This window comes from Taudactylus pleione, unplaced genomic scaffold (assembly GCF_031769625.1).
Source record: "Taudactylus pleione unplaced genomic scaffold, aTauple2 ptg000230l, whole genome shotgun sequence".
Classification (NCBI taxonomy): Eukaryota; Metazoa; Chordata; class Amphibia; order Anura; family Myobatrachidae; genus Taudactylus; species Taudactylus pleione.
This window is the reverse complement of record NW_028284632.1, coordinates 9,476,203-9,500,817: the sequence shown is the minus strand read 5'-3', so window position 1 is coordinate 9,500,817 and position 24,615 is coordinate 9,476,203. Positions and strand designations below refer to the sequence as shown.

The window sequence follows — 24,615 nt, the reverse complement described above, 5'->3', positions numbered from 1 at the left end:
GTTTTGGATCTGGATTGGTTTTGCCAAAACCACCCTTCCGTGTTTTGGGTTCTGGGTTTTGTGTTTTGGATCTGTATTTTTTTTTTAAAAAGCATAAAAACAGCTAAAATCACAGAATTTGTTGGTTTCTCTGCTCCTATGCTATTATTAACCTCAATAACCTTAATTTCCACTCATTTCCAGTCTATTCTGAACACCTCACACCTCACAATAGTGTTTTCATGTCCAAAAGGTTGCACCGAGGTAGCTGGATGACTATGCTAAGCGACACGAGTGGGCGGCACAAACACGTGACCCATCTAGGAGTGACACTGCAGTGGCAGACAGGATGGCAGTTAGAAAAACTAGGCCCCAAACTGTACATAATGCAAAGAAAAAAAAGAAGTGCAAGATGGAATTGTCCTTGGGCCCTCCCACCCACCCTTATGTTGTATAAACAGGACATGCACACTTTAACAAATCAATCATTTCAGCGCCAGGGTCTGCCACACAACTGTGGCTGAAATGATTGGTTCGTTTGGGCCCCCACAAAACAAGCTGGCAATTAATGTGTCCCTGCACAAACTGGCTCTACGGAGGCAAGATGTCATCCTCATCCTCCTCATCCACCGATTCCTCACCCTCTTCAGTGTGTACATCCTCATCCTCACAAAGTATTAACTCGTCCCCACTTGAATCCACCACCACAGGTCCCTCTGTACCTTCTGGAGGCTGGTCTCCCTGGAAGAGCTGATAATTCATTTTGATGAACATCATCTTCTCCACATTCTGTGGAAGCAACCTCCTACGCCTTTCGCTGACAAGGTTCCCGGCTGCACTAAACACTCTTTCGGAGTACACACTGGAGGGGGGGCAACTCAGGTAAAATAGAGCCAGCTTGTACAGGGGCCTCCAAATTGCCTCTTTTTCCTGCCAGTACAGGTATGGACTGTCTGACATGCCTACTTGGATGCTGTCACCGATGTAATCCTCCACCATTCTGTCAATGGTGACAGTATCATATGCAGTGACAGTAGACATGTCAGAAATTGTTGCCAGGTCCTTCAGTCCGGACCAGATGTCCAAACTTGGTCCTGCCTGCCCTGCATCACCGCCAGCGGGTTGCTTAGGATACCTAAGTTTTTTCCTGGCAGCCCCAGTTGCGGGAGAAAATGAAGAAGGAGCCGTTGACGTGTCACGTTCCGCTTCAGCTGACAGTGTGTTCACCAGCAGGTCTTTGCACCTCTGCAGGCTTGTGTCGGCCGGAAAGAGAGACACCACATAGGCTTTAAACCTAGGATCAAGCACGGTGGCCAAAATGTAGTGGTCTGATTTCAACAGATTGACCACCCTGGAATCCTGGCAAAGCGAATGAAGGGCTTCATCCACAAGTCCCACATGCCGAGCGGAATCGCTCCGTCTTAGCTCCTCCTTCACTTTCTCCAGCTGCTTCTGCAAAAGCCTGATGAGGGGAATGACCTGACTCAAGCTGGCTGTGTCTGAACTGACTTCACGTGTGGCAAGTTCGAAGGGCTGGAGAACCTTGCACAACACGGAAATCATTCTCCACTGCGCTTGAGTCAGGTGCATACCCCCTCCTTTGCCTATGTCATAGGTGGATGTATAGGCTTGTATGGCCTTTTGCTGCTCCTCCATCCTCTGAAGCATATAGAGGGTTGAGTTCCACCGCGTCACAACCTCTTGCTTCAGGTGATGGCGGGGCAGGTTCAAGAGTGTTTGCTGGCGCTCCAGTCTTCGGCACGCAGTCGCTGAATGGCGAAAGTGGCCAGAAATTTTTCGGGCCACCCAAAGCGTCTCCTGCACGCCCCTGTCGCTTTTCAGAAAATTCTGCACCACCAAGTTTATTGTGTGAGCAAAACATGGGACGTGCTGGAATTTGCCCAGATGTAATGCCCGCACAATATTGGTGGCGTTGTCAGATATCACAAATCCCCAGGAGAGTCTAAGTGGGGTAAGCCACTGGGTGATGATTTCCCTCAGTTTCTCTAAGAGGTTGTCGGCGGTGTGCCTCTTACTGAAACCGGTGATACACAGCGTAGCCTGCCTTGTAACGAGCTGGCGTTTCTGAGATGCTGCTACTGGTGACGCTGCTGCTGTTGCTGCGTAAGGTGATACATCTACCCAGTGGGCTGTCACAGTCATATAGTCCTTAGTCTGCCCTGTTCCACTTGTCCACATGTCCGTGGTTAAGTGGACATTGTGTACAACGGCATTTTTCAGGACACTGAGGACACTTTTTCTGACGTTTCTGTACAGTCTCGGTATCGCCTGCCTAGTGAAGTGGAATCTAGACGGGATTTGGAACCGGGGACACACTACCTCCATCAATTGTCTAAATCCCACTGCACTAATGGCGGATACCGGACGCACGTCTAACACCAACATAGCAGTCAAGGCCTCAGTTATACGTTTTGCTTCAGGATGACTGCTGTCGTACTTCATCCTCCTCGCTAAGGACTGTTGGAGGGTCAATTGTTTAGTAAAAGTAGTGGTGTTCCTACTTCCTCTCTGGGATGATGAACGACTCCCAGCAGCAGCAACAGCAGCAGCGGCAGCAGTAGGCGTAGCAATGCAGGATCCTCCAGAGGAATCCCGGATAGGAGAGTCAGTCATGCCAGTGACATGGCCTGCAGGACTACTTCCGATCCTGACTAAGGAGGAAATTGACGAGGAGGGAGTTGACGGTGTGGTTTGCAGGCGCTTGGATACAACAGGACAACGGGATTTAGGTGTCCCTGGACTGCTTACGGTCTTAGCCAAAGTTTCTGAACTTGACAGTAACTTTTTATGAACGCGCTGCAGGTGCCGTATAAGGGAGGATGTTCCTAGGTGGTTGACGTCCCTACCCCTACTTATTTCACCTTTACATATGGTACATATGGCAAGACAGTTGTTGTCCGGATTTGGATAGAAATATTGCCAGACCAAAGAGGTGGAATGTTTGGTCTTCTGCCCAGGCATGACCGTGATGGGCTTTTTCATCCCACGGACAACAACTGTCTCCCCCGGAGCCTGATTTAAACAAACCACATCACCATCAGAATCCTCCTCGCCAACTTCCTCCTCAGCGCCAGCTACACCAGTATCCTCATCCTGTTGTACTTCAACAGTGACATCTTCAATTTGCATATCAGCAAGTGGACTGTGGGTGCTCCTTTCAGCACTTGCAGGGGGCGTGCAAATGGTGGAAAGAGCCACCTCTTCCCGTCCAGTGCTGGGAAGGTCAGGCATCGCAACCACCACCACACTTGGACTCTCCTTGGGGATTTGTGATATCTTCTTAGAAAGCACAGTTCTTCGCTGTGCTTTTGCCAGCTTAACTCTTTTGATTTTTTTAGTGGGAGGAGGGCTTCCATCGTCATGTGAAGCTGAACCACTAGTCATGAACATACTAGGGATCGACCTTAGCCGTTCCTTGCCACTCCGTGTCGTAAATGGCATATTGGCAAGTTTACGTTTCTCTTCAGCTGATTTAAATGTCTTTTTCAAGGTCATTTTCCTGAACTTTGCCATTTGGGATTGTATGTGCCCTCTACTATGACATTGGGCATCGGCCTTGGCAGACGACGTTGATGGCATGTTATCGTCTATGTCATGACTAGTGGCAGCAGCTTCAGCACTAGGAGGAAGTGGTTCTTGATCTTTCTCTATTTTATTTTTATCGGAGAAAGTTTGGTCCTCCATTTATGTTATATCGATTTGATATATACGTGCGGCTAAACACAGAAAATAATTTTTTTTTTGGTTTGGACTGGAGTGTACTTTCGGGGGTTACAGCACCCTTAATGGTCAAGCCAGCCGGCCCTTTACTTATGACACAGGCGCACGCTTGGCACTACTTTGTTGATGCACGTGCGGCTACTGCGCACACAATTCACAAACACAGAAAATAATTTTTTTTTTGGTTTGGACTGGAGTGTACTTTCGGGGGTTACAGCACCCTTAACGGTCAAGCCAGCCAGCCCTTTACTTATGACACAGGCGCACGCTTGGCACTACTTTGTTGATGCACGTGCGGCTACTGCGCACACAATTCACAAACACAGAAAATAATTTTTTTTTGGTTTGGACTGGAGTGTACTTTCGGGGGTTACAGCACCCTTTAACGGTCAAGCCAGCCGGCCCTTTACTTATGACACAGGCGCACGCTTGGCACTACTTTGTTGATGCACGTGCGGCTACTGTGCACACAATTCACAAACACAGAAAATAATTTTTTTTTTGGTTTGGACTGGAGTGTACTTTCGGGGGTTACAGCACCCTTTAACGGTCAAGCCAGCCGGCCCTTTACTTATGACACAGGCGCACGCTTGGCACTACTTTGTTGATACACGTGCGGCTACTGCGCACACAATTCACAAACACAGAAAATAATTTTTTTTTTGGTTTGGACTGGAGTGTACTCTCGGGGGTTACAGCACCCTTAACGGTCAAGCCAGCCGGCCCTTTACTTATGACACAGGCGCACGCTTGGCACTACTTTGTTGATGCACGTGCGGCTACTGCGCACACAATTCACAAACACAGAAAATAATTTTTTTTTGGTTTGGACTGGAGTGTACTTTCGGGGGTTACAGCACCCTTTAACGGTCAAGCCAGCCGGCCCTTTACTTATGACACAGGCGCACGCTTGGCACTACTTTGTTGATGCACGTGCGGCTACTGCGCACACAATTCACAAACACAGAAAATAATTTTTTTTTTGGTTTGGACTGGAGTGTACTCTCGGGGGTTACAGCACCCTTAACGGTCAAGCCAGCCGGCCCTTTACTTATGACACAGGCGCACGCTTGGCACTACTTTGTTGATGCACGTGCGGCTACTGCGCACACAATTCACAAACACAGAAAATAATTTTTTTTTGGTTTGGACTGGAGTGTACTTTCGGGGGTTACAGCACCCTTTAACGGTCAAGCCAGCCGGCCCTTTACTTATGACACAGGCGCACGCTTGGCACTACTTTGTTGATGCACGTGCGGCTACTGCGCACACAATTCACAAACACAGAAAATAATTTTTTTTTTGGTTTGGACTGGAGTGTACTCTCGGGGGTTACAGCACCCTTAACGGTCAAGCCAGCCGGCCCTTTACTTATGACACAGGCGCACGCTTGGCACTACTTTGTTGATGCACGTGCGGCTACTGCGCACACAATTCACAAACACAGAAAATAATTTTTTTTTGGTTTGGACTGGAGTGTACTTTCGGGGGTTACAGCACCCTTTAACGGTCAAGCCAGCCGGCCCTTTACTTATGACACAGGCGCACGCTTGGCACTACTTTGTTGAAGCACGTGCGGCTACTGCGCACACAATTCACAAACACAGAAAATAATTTTTTTTTTGGTTTGGACTGGAGTGTACTTTCGGGGGTTACAGCACCCTTTAACGGTCAAGCCAGCCGGCCCTTTACTTATGACACAGGCGCACGCTTGGCACTACTTTGTTGATGCACGTGCGGCTACTGCGCACACAATTCACAAACACAGAAAATATTTTTTTTTTTGGTTTGGACTGGAGTGTACTCTCGGGGGTTACAGCACCCTTAACGGTCAAGCCAGCCGGCCCTTTACTTATGACACAGGCGCACGCTTGGCACTACTTTGTTGATGCACGTGCGGCTACTGCGCACACAATTCACAAACACAGAAAATAATTTTTTTTTGGTTTGGACTGGAGTGTACTTTCGGGGGTTACAGCACCCTTTAACGGTCAAGCCAGCCGGCCCTTTACTTATGACACAGGCGCACACTTGGCACTACTTTGTTGATGCACGTGCGGCTACTGCGCACACAATTCACAAACACAGAAAATAATTTTTTTTTTGGTTTGGACTGGAGTGTACTCTCGGGGGTTACAGCACCCTTAACGGTCAAGCCAGCCGGCCCTTTACTTATGACACAGGCGCACGCTTGGCACTACTTTGTTGATGCACGTGCGGCTACTGCGCACACAATTCACAAACACAGAAAATAATTTTTTTTTGGTTTGGACTGGAGTGTACTTTCGGGGGTTACAGCACCCTTTAACGGTCAAGCCAGCCGGCCCTTTACTTATGACACAGGCGCACGCTTGGCACTACTTTGTTGATGCACGTGCGGCTACTGCGCACACAATTCACAAACACAGAAAATAATTTTTTTCTTGGTTTGGACTGGAGTGTACTTTCGGGGGTTACAGCACCCTTAATGGTCAAGCCAGCCGGCCCTTTACTTATGACACAGGCGCACGCTTGGCACTACTTTGTTGATGCACGTGCGGCTACTGCGCACACAATTCACAAACACAGAAAATAAATTTTTTTGGGTTTGGACTGGAGTGTACTTTCGGGGGTTACAGCACCCTTTAACGGTCAAGCCAGCCGGCCCTTTACTTATGACACAGGCGCACGCTTGGCACTACTTTGTTGATGCACGTGCGGCTACTGCGCACACAATTCACAAACACAGAAAATAATTTTTTTTTTGGTTTGGACTGGAGTGTACTCTCGGGGGTTACAGCACCCTTAACGGTCAAGCCAGCCGGCCCTTTACTTATGACACAGGCGCACGCTTGGCACTACTTTGTTGATGCACGTGCGGCTACTGCGCACACAATTCACAAACACAGAAAATAATTTTTTTTTGGTTTGGACTGGAGTGTACTTTCGGGGGTTACAGCACCCTTTAACGGTCAAGCCAGCCGGCCCTTTACTTATGACACAGGCGCACGCTTGGCACTACTTTGTTGATGCACGTGCGGCTACTGCGCACACAATTCACAAACACAGAAAATAATTTTTTTTTTGGTTTGGACTGGAGTGTACTTTCGGGGGTTACAGTACCCTTAACAGTCAAGCCAGCCGGCCCTTTACTTATGACACAGGCGCACGCTTGGCACTACTTTGTTGATGCACGTGCGGCTACTGCGCACACAATTCACAAACACAGAAAATATTTTTTTTTTTGGTTTGGACTGGAGTGTACTTTCGGGGGTTACAGCACCCTTTAACGGACAAGCCAGCCGGCCTTTTACTTATGGGACACAGGCGCACGCTTGGCACTACTTTGTTGATGCACGTGCGGCTACTGCGCACACAATTCACAAACACAGAAAATTATTTTTTTTTTGGTTTGGACTGGAGTGTACTTTCGGGGGTTACAGCACCCTTAACGGTCAAGCCAGCCGGCCCTTTACTTATGACACAGGCGCACGCTTGGCACTACTTTGTTGATGCACGTGCGGCTACTGCGCACACAATTCACAAACACAGAAAATATATTATTTTTTTAGCACTTGGGGGGAGCACCCCTGATGGACAGAGCACCCCCTGGACAACACTACAGCACTCCTTTAGGACTGGGACACTGCACAGGACTTTGGAGTGGACACAGCCCCTATGGAGAACTGACTGCACAACACAGTCCAGCCAGCCCCTATGGACTTTGAAGTAGTGGACACAGCCCCTATTAACAACAGCAGCACAGCACAACACAGCCAGCCCCTATGGACTTTGAAGTAGTGGACAACAGCAGCACTACACTACACTACACTACACAGCACTAACTCCCACCCTCCCTCTTCACTGTCCACAGCCGAGTGAGAAAATGGCGCCGACGCGGGTACCTTATATAGGATCCAAAACCCACGAGACTCGGAAGGCGGGATGATGACGTTTTGCCTCGATGTCAGATCCGAGTCAGGCGGGAAAAGTCGAGCCTGACTCGGATCGGACTCGGATCGGGGGGGCTCGGGGGGGTTCGGATTTCAGAAATCCGAACCCGCTCACCCCTAGTATAAACCAGGGTTGAAAAGTTCTTCAGTATCTGGCAACCGTATTTTGTCACTTTACTACCCCATATTAAAGAGTTTACCAAGCAAGCGGTTAAACTAACATCTTGATATAATCTAGAAACTTTAGTTAAAGGGTCCCCTCCTTGTTAGTATTATTTTATCAGTCGTAGAGATGGAACCACTTTCCCTCTCGTTTTGCACTTACGCTATTGTGAGGAGGATATTATTTGTATTTACCTATTTGGTTTCTCTGTTGCTTCAAGCTTAGGGGTATATTTACTAAAGTCACTGGCATCACTAGGGGGGTGCGGGCAACACCGGGTGACACCATCCGAGAGGATGACACCATTATTACAGAGCTGCTCTGCTATTTTGGTGTCACCCCATCGAATGGTGTCACCGAGCAGCCACACTACAGAGAGAGGCAGGGGAGAAGCTCCCCAAGATCGGCACAAATAAGGGGGTGTGGCTTTATAGAGCGAGACTGCGCCCCCTTGTGCGCGTGAGGATTCTTGCCACAGCCACACCGGGTATCACCAAGGCAAGTGATGCTGCTGACTAAAGTGCGGGTATTTATCTAGCACCTTCTAGAACAGCGGTTTTCTACCACTGTGCCGCGGCACACTACTGGTTGTGAAGTGTGCCGCGGCACACTACTGGTTGTGAAGTGTGCCACGGCGGTCAGAGCCGCCAGGTACATTTTACAGTTCAGCAGCCCGGGCTTCCACTGAGCTCCTCTGGGAGACTCATGCACACCTGGGCCGTGACAATACAGATACGGCGGCATGACATCACAGGTCGCGCACGCTGTGTTGGCCACCGTCCTCCCACCAGCCATCCAGCCCGCTCTCTCGCTCTATTGGCCACCTGCCTTTTTGCCCACTGCTGACAGCTCTGCAGTATGTGAGTTTTAGATTGACCAATGGGGAGCTATGTGTTTTCTGTGGGGAGCAATGTGGCATAGGTGTTTTCTGTGGGGAGCAATGTGGCATAGGTGTTTTCTGTGGGGAGCAATGTGGCATAGGGGTTTTCTGTTGGGGACAATATGGCATAGGTGTTTTCTGTGGGGAGCAATGTAGCATAGCGGTTTTCTGTGGGGAGCAATGTGGCATAGCGGTTTTCTGTGGGGAACAATGTGGCATAGTAAATATAGGTTGATATTTGTTATTAAATATTATATTTGGTAAAAACAAAACCTTAGGGTCTGGTCGTAAGCCCCGATGGTCGCGATGGTGATCACAATCGCGACCATCAACCTGGTCGGTCGTTAAGCTGTGGGTGGTAACCAACAGCTTAACGATCGACAAGGAGGCGGCCGTTCAGGATGCAAGCGGCCGCCCTGATTCAGGGCGACCACTTGCAACTAGCGACCGTCTCTGAATGAGGTCCACTGTCTCCGCTTCTAAAAACCCATACTTTAGTAAATATACCACTTAGAGTTATATGTGACCATGTTTTTACTGTGTGTCTCCCTTACTACCCAATATTTTACAAAAACAAGGGTTGGAATTTTCTTGCAACCTATGATTGTTAAGCATTTAGAACTTATTGTAATATTATTTTGTATTAAGCTTTCATTAAACTCCTTTACAAAAAAAATGTAAAAATAAAATAAAAACCAGAATAAAAATATAAAAATGACTAAAGAAGAAGAAAAAAGATTCAAATGCTTTATTTTTTTATAAAAAAAAAAATTCTGACAGTGCTCGTTAGATATCGGCATAATGAGATCGCGATAGTGATAAGAGGATTGCGGCATGTGCCACCATGTTTCTTCGTAGTCTTCCCCAATTTTCTATCTTTGACTAGCAAGTTAAGTACTGTATAAGCATGCATCTGATTACTTTTATTAACTGTCCAATTACAAATCATTTTCTGCTTTACAAAAGCCCTTCAGGGGGTAGACAGGTATGGCTACCAGCCACACACACAGACTCTCAGCATGACATATGAAGGCAGAAGGAAGGGGGGAGAAGGAGGGGTAGACTATCACAATGCACAGAGCAGACAGAGCTCAAAGGGGCATTCCAAAGTTTCTCTGCTCATTGCATAATGTACCGTGTTTCTGCGATTGCCATGGTAGGACAAGACAGTGGCTAATTTTAAATCATTTACAGCAGCCTCAAGAAACAAACCAAGGAAAAATGGTAATTACTAATCTTCTTTTTGTAGCTTTTGTTTTATGTTGAAAAACACGTTTTCATGGGAGTGCTGCTTTAAATAATAAATATAAATTTTCTTGTCTTGCCTCTGAGTTTGTATTCATGTGTTCCATGAATTTTAAATATAGATTATATATTCTAGGATGCCTGGAGAATGTCCGGCCAGTATGTGGTAGTGCTAAAAGAAGATGTTCACAAGTCCCAGACAGAAAGAGTGATGCGTCGTCTGCAGACCAGGGCAGCAAAGCACGGCTACCTTGTCAAGACTGGCCATGTTTTCCATGAGCTATTTCAAGGGTTTCTGGTCAAGATGAGCAGTGATCTGCTAGAAATGGTAAGTGGTACATGCTGTGGTTAGGAATCCTGTCTGCTGTGCAGATTCAGCACACAGATCTCAGACTAGGATGTACAATGAATGATAAACCCATGGAGCCAGAATACTAAACTAAAGCTGCATACACACGGTACGATCTGCACAACCAACGATATCGCTGAACGATTTCCCTTGAACTTTTCTGTAGTGCAGGACAAACGATATTGGGTGTACACATTGATAGATATCTATGATAGATCTCTTTCAGTGAAGTCATCCTGACACATCTCTGAACATACAAATCGTGACGAAATCGTCCAAGTTGGCCTGCATGTATGGACGACCATAGATATCATTATCGTCCATGCGGGAGCGCTCATCGTTGGTCGTTCACTGCATAAAAATTAACGATTTATCATTGGTCAATATCGTTTTATCATTCATATCGCTCATAGATATCGTACTATGTGTACGCATCTTTACAGAGATTTGAACTGGTATTTGAATTGCAGGCAGCACTCTACAGAAAAAAAAAATATTTGTTTATTTGTTTATTTTCGTGTGATGCTCAATGAACCCCCAGAGTTAATGTAGAAGAAAAAAGAAAATTTAAATATATCTACATTAAAAATATAATACATGCACCCCTCAGTTGTCAGAAAGTGATGTGCAAGGTGCTTTGACCTACATACTGTAATGTTTAATATGAATCTGATGTTAGACACTCTTCTTCCTGGTGAGCCTGGCCCCACCCACAAGAGTGATGCCATGACGTCAAATGTTCGCAGGGACGGTACAGAGCAGAAAATCACCCTGTTCTGGCTCTGATTAGATATCATCACTAGAATATTCTTTGTATTGTATATTATTAAGATACTGGTGCCTTTTCATCATCGGGGGCTGTATACTTAAGTATCCAACTCGCAGCAGAGGATACTTTACACCGGAGCAAATCATCATTACCCCGGTGAGGGACAGCTGCTCTGAAAAGCAGCTGTCCCCACGATTAGTAGTGAAGCTACAGAAGAAGCTGCGTTACTTACCTCTCCCCCGTCAGCACGTATACGCATGCTTGCCCGAGGTCACGCATGCGCAAAGCCGCATGTGAGGTAGTGAGGAGGCGGTAGAGGGATCCACACAGGGTCCCTCCTCGCATCCCCGAAACTCCATAGGAAAATGCCGCTTGTTCTCGCAAGCAAACTCTGAAAACATTCATTTTTTGGAGTTTGCTGAAAATCAGGTGGTCCTATTCAGACCCCTGATGATGAATGGCAAGGTAACCTAAATATGCGGAAACTGACATTTCTGCACGGTTACCGGACATTTATCATTTGATGAATAGGCCCCAATGGCTGTACTGATTATAATGATAATTATATTATAATTAAGAGGCTCTCTGTATTGAATATAATACAGAGAGGTAACTAGAATGCTATCTGTATTCTATAGAGGTCACTAGAATGTTCAATATATTGTATTTAGATCACTAGAATAGTGTCTGCATTGAAAAGTAGTCAGGTAACACTGGTAGTATTGAGTACAGCTCTTTGACATAACAAATTTTCATAAATTGAATTGGTTACGTAAAACCACAATATTGGTCACTAGAATTGTATATTAGATCACTATAATGTTCTCTGAATTGTATCACTGTCACTATAATGCTCAGTTTTGAATAGGTTACTAGATAGCTCTTAGCATTGTATTTCAGTCATTAGAATGCTATGTGCATTGTTTTAAAATCATTAGAATGATTTCTTTATTATATAGAAACTAACGGAATGCACTCTGTATTGACTAGATTGTTCTGTGTATTGTATAGCATTTACTAGAATGCTTTGTGTACTGTATCCATGGGAGAGGTTTATCAAATCTTGAAGAGAGATAATGTGGAGAGAGATACAGGGTCTCATTCAGACCCGCTCGCGAGCGCTGTACGCTCGCAAGCGGGTCGATGTTACCCAAATGCGCATGCACACGACGGAGGCTGCTCCGTCGTGCGCATGTGCGAGACCCGGCGAGCGACGGGGAAGCCGTCGCTCGGGGTCTCGCTCCAAAGGGGGCATGCTGTCGATGGTGATTGACAGCACGCCCCCTTTGGTGGGCGTGCCGGGGGCGTGGCTGCCCAGACGGAGGCGTTCCCATGGGTCAGAGCGTCCGGTCAGAGCGTCCGGCTCTGAATCAGGCCCACAGTACCAACTAATCAGCTCTTAACTCAGTGGTTTCCAAACTTTTTTGAATCACGGCGCCCTAGAGTATAAGCATTGTTTTCTCGGCACCCCTAAGCAAAACGTTTAAGAAATTCAGAAAAAATTTAGTAAAGTGAAGTCAATTGTGCTTACCAGTCATTCTTAGGTTCAGTTATGTGGTGGTGGACAGGTTTGCGGTTCTGTTTGTCCACATATTGACCATAAATAATTTGATTTAGTGCTGGACCACCAACCTGAGGCACCCCTGCAAGTGTCCAGAGGCACCCCAGGGTGCCACAGCGCACACTTTGGGAACCACTGTCTTAAATTTCAGTTTTTCAAACACAGCCTGTCAAATAAGTTAGAACCTGATTAGTTGGTACTTTATCTCTTATCACTTTATCTCTCGCCAAGCTTTGATGAATCTCCCCCTATGTCATTAGACATGCTCTCTATATTTCTGTTTTGTACAGAGGTATTTAGAATGATCGCTGTATTGCATAGAAGTTAATATAATGATCTCTGTATTATATACATGTTATCAGCATGCTCACTAAATTGTATGAAGGTCACTCGAATGCTCGCAGTATTGTATCACGGCTAGTAGAACAATAACTGTATTGTATAGAGGTCACTAAAATACTCTCTGGGCCTGATTCAGAGTTATACACTAAGTAGAACTCTGAATCAGGCCAGAGGTCATTATATTAACTTCTATACAATACAGAGATCATTCTGGAGGGATGGGTATGGGATGCTGGCACTCTGGATCCAGCGGTCAAAATCCCGACACCGGCATCCCTACCAGGTTACAATCCTGGCGGCTCTAGGTAAGTAACTCTAACCTAAACCTACCTCCCGGTGCCTAAACCTAACCTCCCCCAGCTAGTGCCTAAACCTAACCTCCTCGCCCCTAAAGTGCCTAATGCTAACTCTCCCCTTAGTGCCTAACCCTAACCCTCCAACTAACCCCGCTGCTTACCTTCAATATCCCGGCGGCCGGGATGCCGGCAGCGGTATTCTGATAAGTGTCGGGTTTCCGGCGTCGGCATTCTGAATGCCGGAATCCCCGCTGTCGGATTCTGAACATATCCCATTCTAGATACCTCTATACATACAAGACAGAGGGCTTTCTATTCTATTTCTCTAGAGAGCTGCTACATGGGCATAGTGTACAACTCATGAATCAGTTCCTATGTACTATAGCAAGGTCACTATAAAGCACTCTATTGCAGAGAGGTCACTAGAATGCTTAATATATTGTATAGAGGGCTCGATTCAGACCCGCTCACTAGATGTGTACGCTCGCTCGATGCGTATGCAAATTCGGCTAAGTGACGGCACGGCATGCATTAGCACGCCCACTACGTCTTGGCATGTGATTGTTTTGGGTATGCAGACGCCCACCAGCTTTTCTTAAGATGCCCACTTGCGCACGTCATCTCCAGGAAGTGTATGCAACCATCGGATGCATTCGCAGCACTGGAGGTTGACTATACACTATCCAAGCACTGCGAGCCCTTCAGTGTAAAATTCAACTAGGTGACGTGTACTATGATGCTGCCTGTTCATTATGCACGTCTCTGAAACGGTGTTAAGATGCTCAGGCACGCCTGCGTTCGCACCTCCACTCCCCCGTTTCTAGTGGCCTGCCCCTGTCACCACCCACAAACGGGGGGGGTGACGTCGGATCCGGACCCTGCCGGGCCCCTCTAGCAAACCTGGGCCTGGGTAAACTGTACCCGCTCCCCCCCCACTTGGAGCATGCCTGGAGGAATGTCTGTGCAATACTCATCACACACTCTAAGGTGGCGCAATGGCACGGGGCTGCGCATGCACAGTAACATGTCCCAGCGGCCACCTTGGTAAAGGTGCTGGCTGACTTCAATGCGTCATTGTACACGTCACTTGGTTGAATTTTACACTGAAGTGCTCGCAGTGCTTGCGGCAGGGTATAGTCAACCTCAAGCACTGCGTTCGCTTCCAATGGTACCCAATGTACCGATGGTTGCATACACTTCCTGGGATAACGTGCGCAAGTGGGCATCTTAAGACAGGCTGGTGGGCGTCTACATACACAAAGCGATCGCAAGCCAAGACATAGTGGGCGTGCTTATACCTTGCGATCGCCTGCCTTGCTGGGTGTGTGCTGAATTTGCATATGCTGGGAACGAGCATATACATCTAGCAAGCGGGTCTGAATTGAACCCTGTGTCCACCTCTGAGTCAGGCCCAAGGTCACATTTGAAGTAAGGTCCAAACCCTTACTTGAATCCCTCTCATGCATTCTTCCAAGACCCTATTATCATCATTGCCACCCAGGTACCCATTGCTTGATGACACTGATTGCAACACTATGCAGCTGGGGGCGGGACATTGATGTCACAAATCGCACCTCTGCATTTTGCACTTTGCCCCCTTGACCTCCCTTCCATCATCTCCCGGGTAGAAGATGAAACATGTCCGCAAATCATTTCAAAGAAAAGAATCAGCCAATAATCCTTGCAGGAGAATTGCTTGTTCTCTCTGGATTTCTAGAGATTTACAGCTAGGGATGGCCATCGACCTTCGATGATTACCAACCATTGATGGTTAACTTACCGATGGCCATCCCTATTTTTCTTAATTTTAGAGCGTACCAGACATTTTAGGGGTAGTAGGTGACTATGGAAGGCTATATACAGTACATTCCTCTATGCAAGACACAAGTAAGCACAAAAGATTTGTGTTGATTAATTTCCTTTAAAGTTTATCTGAAACGGAACTGAATTATTTCCATTTATTTAATTTGCACAGGTGGGATGTTTTGGAAATCCTAGAACAAGCAATGGTGGACGGAGGGTATACGTTCAAGAAGCCGGCGGACGGAATGCCGATCGCCGGCTTCCAGACATTGTTATCCCGACTAGGGACGAATGACAGGCGTCTAAATCTAGACGCCTGTGATTTGACTGACATCGGGAGACCGGCGCCTGGCATCCCGATCGAGCGGATGCCGGGCACTGCAGCGGACAGCCATGCGGGGGGGGGGGGGGTTAGGTTTAGGTCTCCCAGGGGGGACTTAGGGTTAGGCACCATCCCGGGAGGTTAGGGTTAGGCTATGGGGAGGGAGGGTTAGGGTTAGGTGCAGCCGGGGGGAGGTTAGGGTTAGGCACTCCCCGGGGGACTTAGGTTTAGGTGGCGGGGAAGGGGGGGTTAGGTTTAGGCACTTAGAGGGGGGATTAGGGTAAGGCACAGGGGGGGAAGGTTAGGGTTAGGCATCCTAAAGGAGGGTTAGGGGGTAGATTAGGTTAGTGAATACCTACCTAGGGACGATCGGGATTTCCTCCTCTGTCGGGCAGGCGCTGTCGGGATTTTAAGTAATTCATACCGATTCCGGATGGAGAGGTGCAGGGAGAGGTGCAGGGGCTGGGGTGTTACAGACAGATTGGCCTAAGGGACAGAAAATGTAAATCTGGGTCTGGTCTTATGTCAGCGATTTTGGTGATAAATAAATGTTAGATTATTTCCAGCGGTATCTGTTAACCTGTTCCTTTCCATTATCAGGCCCTGAAGTTGCCACATGTAGACTTCATTGAGGAGGATTCTTATGTATTTGCGCAGAGTGTCCCGTGGAATCTGAACAGGATTGTTCCCGCTCCGCATGTTGCCAATAACTTTAACCCCCCAAGTAGGAATCTTATTATTCTTTTTTTTCCCATTGATTGCATATTTCAGAGGTTCACAAATGCAGTCCTCAAGGCTCCTCAAATGTTCAGGTTTTAGAGATATCCATGGTTGAGCACAGGTGACTTAACAAGTACCTCAGTCAATTTGATTTAACCACCTGTGCTCAGCCATGGATATCTCTAAAACCTGAACTGTTAGGGAGCCTTAAGGACCATAGGCAGAGGAGAGGAGACTTCTGCTGTCAGTCAGCAGCAGCAGTCTCCCTGGTCTCCCACTGCAGCCTAGCACAAAGCAGTGTGTGCTGGGCTACTGACAGGGAAGAGGAGGGGCGTCGTCAGGCCCCTCCAACAAGCAGGGCCTGGGTAATTAGTACCCACCCCCACCCCCTCTCTCCACCCCTACACACAATCAAAACTTGCAACAGTCCTATGGCAGGTGGTGTTTCTCTATCAGAGTATGGCCTCCTACGTATGTGAGCGGTTCTGCGTCTTTGTACACACCTGTATACAGTGACACGACTGCAACATTCTCATAACATCTCCGTGCCTCTTTTTATCCACCCTCCTGCTAACTCCTAGTCACCGTCCGGGAACGCCCCTTACATTTCTGATACAAGGTGTCTAAATTTGTTCTTCAACTCTCTACGAAGAAATTGTGACGCATGGACAGACGGAAAACATCGCTCCACAACGTCCCAACATCGCAGCTGCCTCTGACTTAGAATTAGGCCCTAATTTTAATCTTTGAAAAAATATATTAATAAGACCAATGTTGATCATGTCCGTGTACATTTATGCACTTTACTCTAGTGACAGTCACTAACTACTCAGCCATGTTGCGCCAGCCTTTAATAGCAATCATTTTCTGTTCAGACACAGGGGATTCCGTAGAGGTGTATCTCTTAGACACCAGCATACAAAGCAACCACCGAGAAATTGAAGGGAAAGTTCTTGTGACAGAGTTTGAGAATGTCCCAGAAGAAGATGGGACCAGATTCTACCGACAGGTGAGTTATTCCCTTACCTTGCAGCAGGCTGATGGGGGCTGGACCAATCCCAGAGCTCGGGTAGATGCTAAATATTATTGCTGGGTTATTGGCTATAGATTCTATGAATGTTTCTTAGAATCCTCCTTGTTTTTCCGTCCACAGTCTGTGGGCCCTATGGAACTAGGGCCCACTGTTCTCTAGGACCTGTCATTGTATCGATGTCAGTATAAATGTTTGCATGGCACCACTGGGTATACATCACTTTATACTATGCAATACTGGGAGACTCATAGAAGTTCACTGACAGGCATGGGAGATGCATAAGGAATAGGTATCTGACCTGAGGAGCTTACAGTCTAATTACGGTTATGAGAAATCAGGCAAACCGTAGATGACAGTTTAGTGCATTTGCCAACCCGGAACACACAGGTCAAAGTGCAGTACAGGTGACACGGTCAGTGCTCAAAAAAATTAAAACAGTTATAGAACAGTATTTGCCCTTATCCTTTAAAATTTGGAATACAAAAGTTGTAAATGTTGGTTGGAGGCAATGATACTGTTATGGGAGCCCTATTTCCTGGGCTATACAGGTACAGCACACTTGTTTCATGCCACAAAATTGTAAGTCACTTTGGTTTCTCTAAAAGGCTAAAACAGGGGTCAAAATTGTACATGGTGTAGTCGACACACCCCAGACTGGCACCACCTCTTTGGAGGTGGAATACCCATAGGTCTAAGGGCCTGATTCAGACCCGCTCGCAAGCGGGTCGATGGTGCCCTAGTGCGCATGACGGAGGTAGCTCCATCGTGCGCATGCGCGAGACCCACATAGCGACAGCCAAGCTGTCGCTATGGGTCTCGCACCAAAGGGGGCGTGCTGTCGATGGTGAGTGACAGCACGCCCCCTTTGGTGGGCGTGCCGGGGGCATTGCTGCCCAGACGGAGGCGTTCCCATGGGAACGCCTAACGTCTGGGGCCGGCCCCACTGACACTAGTGATGTCAGTGGGAGTGCTTTTGGCTCTGATAGAGCCAAAAGCACTCCAGGGCTTGCGGCAGCGAGACCCTACCGCAGGGTCTCCGTCGCAAGCCCGATGGTCGCGATGGTCTTGACCATAGCGACCATCATTTTGGCCGCTCGCATAAGCTGTGGGTGGTCACCCACAGCTATACGAGCTGCCAGGAGGCCGCTCCATTTTTAGGTAGGAGGGCCCTGATTCAGAGCGAGCGCTCTGGTCAGAGCGTCCGGCTCTGAATCAGGCCCTAAGTTCAGTTAGCTTTTCCTCCGAGCTCTGTTCAGCGCACCCTCCCCCTCCCCCTCTGTCTAGCCAGGCCTTTCTCTCTGATTGCCAACTCTCAGACCATAAGCTACATATAGGGTTCAGTTTACTTTCCAAACAAGTTTAAGTCCATCCACGTTAACTTGTTTTTCACCTATTGTTTCACCTTGGACTTTCGCTTGGTGCTTCCTGCCACGTACAGTTGTGGCTTTTCATTTGTCTTTGTAAATAACAGTTCTGAAAAGCAAACAACTAAGTTTAAGCTGTGTATTATCTCTTTATCATGCTTCAAAGGGAACTCTACAAAAACACGTTTACATTCCCACATTGATAATAAGACAAAATGCTAATTATTGCTATTAAATTACTGATTTAATGAGGGGGGGGCACATGAATTTGAATTTAAGTTGTTCCTAACCTAGGTACTTGTGAATAGGAGGTTTCAGTGCTATGTTAGGTTGAATAGATAGTGTGAGCTCTCACATTACCTCTGCTGTCACCATTACTGTTTTTTTTAACAATATTGCAGCTCCCTGTAAAATATTTAACAAGTAGGGCGACATCTCGCCCCTTATTGCATGCATAGCGGCGTTTATTGATGCCATACTATGCATGAATAATTACGCTTGGTGCAGCTCTTCAGATAAGGGGCGGGATGCATGAAAGTGAGAAATCCCAAAAATGCGAGTTTGACCACATTCCTCATATGCAAAAGCCCTGGAATGCGATGCTCTCTGGACCTTGGTTGCGGTGGGTAACGCCATCTTCCTGATGGCGTTACTCTATAGAAGCCTATGGGCTTCTGTCGGGAGAGTGCTGTGAGAAGGATCCAATCGGAACCCTTCCAGCACCCCCTGCGGCTCATGCACAGAAGGACGCCAGAGGGGCTTCTGGGTCATAGACCTGGAATTCCCTCCATCACAAGGGGCCTTACCGAGTGGACCTGTGGTGTTCGTCATGCATACCGGTGTTGCTAACGCCGGCATGCATGTGAAGAATGGTGGCATGCATCACATCCCGAATGCTATGCGGCATGCATCCCACTCAAGAGCTGTCCCTCACGATGTGAAGACTTCCTGGTTTATTATTATTATTATCCTTTATTTATATGGCGCCACAAAGGTTCCGCAGCGCCGGTTTATGACCCAGGGGTCCTATTGTGCATGCGTGGCCATCAAGGAGAACAGAGAGAGATCTTTCGGACCCCTCTCCGGTTTATTGGCGAAAATAAACCCATATGCTTCTGGCGTTGCTTGTCAGGCACAAGCTCTGGAAAATTTTGCTTATGGGGATTGTGACAAACCAAAGAAAACTGTAGTTTTCAGAGGTTTGGCCACATTTTAATGCTGTAGAGATAGAGAAAGTGTTAAGTAGGTTCAACTAAACGAGCGGTCTCATAGGTGCCTCGGCCGATGTGCTGCAGCGCTCTATTCCGCCTACTACCATACAGAAAACTTTGCTTATTTTTGCGGTGCAATCAAAATTGAGCAATGCTTTGTATCTGTAATAACCTTACAGAGACGCATAGCACAAAGCTGCTACAGGGCTATGTGCTTAATAGAATCTTCCTCCAAGGAGTAAATCCAACTAGGTACGAGATCCTTGAGTAAGTGCGCACTTACGGTGCCACCAGACTCGCACATTTCTGTTTGCATACTGTTCCGACAGCAATCCGCCCCCTTCGCACCTAATTGTATTGACCAGTAATTTTTTTATTTTTTTACATAAGGTAACAAAAATGTATTAAAATGTTTGAAGAACATTATATTTTTAACTTATGAACTTTAATTTATTAGTAAAAATGAGTTGACCTTTCTATTTATCACCATGTCTTAGCCCCAGAACATTTACAGTATATATGTCTTTAAACGTTAAATCATTTGTTATTTAGATTCTGCTTTGGTAACTGTCTCCGAGCACAATACTGAGAGCTACCCAAAGCTTTGAATATTGTATGAAGATCATTAATGAAAAGTTTTGAGAGCAGATTTTCCACTTCATACTATAAACATTTGCGTCTTTGCTAATCCTATAAATTAATCTTTCCTATAGGCTAGTAAGTGTGAGAGCCATGGGACTCACACGGCCGGTGTGCTGAATGGGAGGGACGCTGGTGTTGCCAAAGGTGTTAATCTCCGCAGCCTGCGGGTACTGAATTGTCAGGGTAAAGGGACTGTGAGTGGAAGTCTAATGGGTAAGTACTTCTTAAGATAATGTCCAATAATGTAAACATGGAATACCGTTTACTTATCCTGTGCCGCGCACAGGTCAAGGATTATTATTATTATTATTATTATCATCATGTTTGATGAAGATGGCACCACAAGCTGCTCATAACACCGTACATGGATTAACAACACAGTTGTACATGAATGCAGGGACGTTACTAGGGAAGGGGGGGGGCTAAGGGGGCACGTGACCCAGGTGCCGGACTTGAGGGGGTACCGGGAAGAAGCTGCCGGGAGGCTAGGTTGCTGCTCTTGTGGGTTTGGAGCCGCATCCCGGCCTTGAGAACCACAGAGACACAGTCAGTCTAATGTGGTGCCGGGCGCAAGCCAATCAGTGCTCAGGCACCCTCAGCCAATCAGCAGAGGCTGACGGTCCGTGAGCTCTAATTGGTTCACGAGCGGCGCCACATTACAATGATGGCAGTACTGACAGTTCCCCAGCGTGTGGCAGCCCCTTCCAGCGCCACCCCGAGCTCACCCACCGCACGGCCCTGGCAGGTAAGAGAAGGGAGATGGGGCCTTACTGTGGCTTAATGTAAAAATGGCCTTACTGTGGCATAATGTGTAAAGAGCCTTACTGTGGCCTAATGTGTAAGGGGCCTTACTGTGGCATAATGTAAAAGGGGCATTACTGTGGCATAATGTAAAAGGGGCATTACTGTGGCATAATGTAAAAGGGGCATTACTGTGGCATAATGTGTAAGGATCCTTACTGTGGCATAATGTGTAAGGGGCCTTACTGTGGCATAATGTAAAAGGGCCATTACTGTGGTATAATGTATATGGGGCATTACTGTGGCATAAATGTATAAGTGGCATTACTGTGGCTTAATGAATAAGGGGCATTACTGTGGCATAATGTGTTGTAAGGTACATTACTGTGGCATAATGTGTTATAAGGGACATAACTGGGTGGCATAATGTGTTATAAGGGTCATTAATGTGTGGCATAATGTGTTATAAGGGGCATTACTGTGTCACAAAACCACATGCCCTTTTCGTCATCTATGTTGAATTTTTTTGGGGGGGCGCCAAATTATGGCCTTGCTCCGGGTGACAAAAATCCTAGTTTTGGCCCTGATGAATGCAATATACAAAGGGAATCCGGTCACATGGTCAACAGTTACCGTGTTGTCCCTACAATGTCAACATTAGAATGTCAACGTGGTTCAACATGTTGACAGGCACCATGTCGAGTGACATCCTCACATCAGAAATGTCACCATATGAAAAGTTGTCATTTTTCATAATGCTGACAATTAGGGTTAGGCGCAGCCGGGATGGTAAGGGTGAGGGGAGAGGTTAGGGTTAGGCACTACGGGGAGGATTAGGGATTAGTGGAACAACAGTCACTGCAACGCTGCTCCCCAGATATGAATGCGGTAGTGAGAGGAGGTTATCAGAGTAGAGGTGAGACTGTGGTCAGAAGGATAAGCAGAGAGGGCACAAAATTAAGGTACTAGATGCATTGCCATCGCAAGCTCTGATGGGCCTGGCCAAATCTAGAAGGTGTGTCAACATCCCCTCTCCCCAAAAAATGAAGAAACTACTATGCACAGGGGTACAGCTCCAGGGGGGGGGGGGAGATCAGTGCAATCGCCCCCACCTGTAACACTCCTCTCTGCCCACTACTGCTGGCAGCGCCTGTATAGCAGTGCAACGGCACATCGGGCAGTAAGAGATTGATGCAACAATAGTCTCTGCTCTCTCACTGCCCGCTGTGCCTGTGCTAGGCCTGGCCAGCTGTAGTAGGCAAAGCAGTGGGGGCGGTCTCTGACCTGGGCCCTCTAACCGGCCCGTGTCTGGGTAAGTACTACTCGTTTCCCCCTCCAACGAGATGTAGGGGGGAGTGTCATATTAAGAACATTATATATGAGGGTGAGAAGTTTGTGATGTGGTCGGCAAAGGGGTGAGGCCATCACAGAGCAGCGGGAGAGGGGTCAATAGCTGTTACATTCTACCTGGAGTTATTCCCTTAGGCCCTGATTCAGAGCCGGACGCTCTGAAAAAGCGCTCGCTCTGAATCAGGGTGTTTTTTTTTTTTGTGCGGCCTCCTGGCCGCTCGCATAGCTGTGGGTGACCACCCACAGCTATAGCAAGCGGCCACGTTGATGGTCGCGATGGTCAAGACCATCGCGACCAACGGGCTTGCGACGAGACCCATCACAGAGAGATTTCAGCTCTAACAGAGACGGAATCTCTCCACTGACATAACTAGTGATGTCAGTGGGGCCGCCCCCAAACGGCAGGCGTTCACATGTGAACGCCTCTGATTGGGCAGCCACCCCCCCGGCCCGCCCACCAAAGGGGGCAAGCTGTCACTCAACATCAACAGCTCGCCCCCTTTGGTGCAAGACCCGGAGCGACGGATTGCCCATCGCTAGCCGGGTCTCGCGCATGCGCACGATGGAGCCGGCTCCGTCGTGCGCATGCGCTGTGGGCCACCATCGACCCGGTTGCGAGCGCTCAGCGCTTGCGACCCGGTCTGAATCAGGCCCTCAGTTACATGTTCTGAAATTCCAATAAACATATTTTAGAAAAACAATAATCTCACTTACTGTATCCAACTTTATTTCAGGTCTGGAGTATATCAGGAAAACGCTGATCGAGCAGCCATACAGCCCCCTGATTATCCTCATCCCCTTTGTCGGAGGATATAGCCGGGCACTCAATATGGCCAGTCGTGCCCTCATTAAATCTGGGGTTGTGATCATTGCAGCTGCTGGGAATTACAAGGATGATGCCTGTTTATATTCCCCAGCTTCTGAACCAGAGGTACATGTCATTCTGAGACAGATTAAGGGACAGATGTATTAAACCTCCCAAATAGGACAAATTGAGAAGTTTCCAATAGTAACCAACCAACTTCTAGCTATCAATTTATAGCATGTACTTATCCCCTGTCATTTGTCTCCTCCTAATACTGTAATTCACTATTAGTGATGACCATCATTAGCTCTGCCATTGATGGTTTACCACCATCGGTAATTATCCATTGATGGCCAGCCATCGCTGATTAAGCTATGCACATGCGCATAGCGGAGCCCGCAGTCACCATAGGGGGACAGCCACCGATTTTTTACCATTGGTGGCTCCCTATCAATGGTGAAACCACTCAGCATCACCAACAGACCATCAATGGTTGCTAACCATCGATTGTTGGTGACCACCCCTACTCACTATGGGGTCTATTAATTATAACTTCATTTCTAGAAAAGCAGGTAAATGTTAAATTTTCACATGCTTTTATAGAAATTAAGTTTTGGGGCCATTCATCCAAAAGGTAAAGCAGGGGATATCACAGATACAGTATCTTCTGCTTACCTTTCTCTCCCGAAGTGGCCCGTTGTTCCCATACACTAGGATGGGGACAGAATTCATCAAGCTCCGAAAATACAATATTTTCGAAGCTTGACTGTGGTAAAATTCGCCATCTTCAGATGGCATTTCCTCCTGCACACGGCACACACTCCGCTCCTTCCTTATAGAAAAGAGTCCCGGCTGTGAAGAGGTAGCATTTTGGGATTCCTCCACCCCTGTCCGGCTCCTTCTGCTAGACACGGGGGCTTTGTGTGCCTGCGTGAACTCTAGAGTCAGACTCGGCAATGTTGAGTTTCACTGCTCCGAACCCGATAATGAACATAATGAATAGACCCCTATAGGAGCACTAGCTGCTGACTTTCACTTTTTCTTCTATTTTTACCATAAAACACATTTGTCCAACTATGTGATAACAGTGTGTCTATCAGCTACATAGTACATCTAGGCTGGGTGGAAGCCCCTGTACATTCCACCATCGGAAGCCCCTCAAACATTGCTTCCCTATTCCCCCTCTGCCCTCTTATGTTCTGATGTTACCTTTTCTTATAGCAATGATACATCAAGTATGTTAGTATGTGCATTTTATTTCTTGTTGGTAATACTTGCATTATTACAGGTTAGACACAGACATCATCATCTCCTCACTGGTGTTTCCCTTCTCTCCCTGCTTTAGGGATGGCCATCGACTATCAATG

General features: G+C 47.2%; 1 protein-coding gene across 2 annotated transcripts in view; it reads left to right on the top strand.

Annotated features, from left to right (window-relative positions):
* PCSK9 (proprotein convertase subtilisin/kexin type 9) overlaps nucleotides 1–24,615 on the top strand; it is a 59,333-nt gene that overhangs the window by 9,854 nt on the left and 24,864 nt on the right. For both annotated transcript variants that reach the window (XM_088479365.1, XM_088479364.1), the window contains exons 3-7: nucleotides 10,077–10,268; nucleotides 15,983–16,106; nucleotides 16,978–17,111; nucleotides 20,424–20,565; nucleotides 23,178–23,374. In XM_088479365.1, the coding sequence (XP_088335491.1) occupies nucleotides 10,077–10,268; nucleotides 15,983–16,106; nucleotides 16,978–17,111; nucleotides 20,424–20,565; nucleotides 23,178–23,374 (789 nt within the window). The remainder of the gene's footprint in view (nucleotides 1–10,076; nucleotides 10,269–15,982; nucleotides 16,107–16,977; nucleotides 17,112–20,423; nucleotides 20,566–23,177; nucleotides 23,375–24,615) is intronic.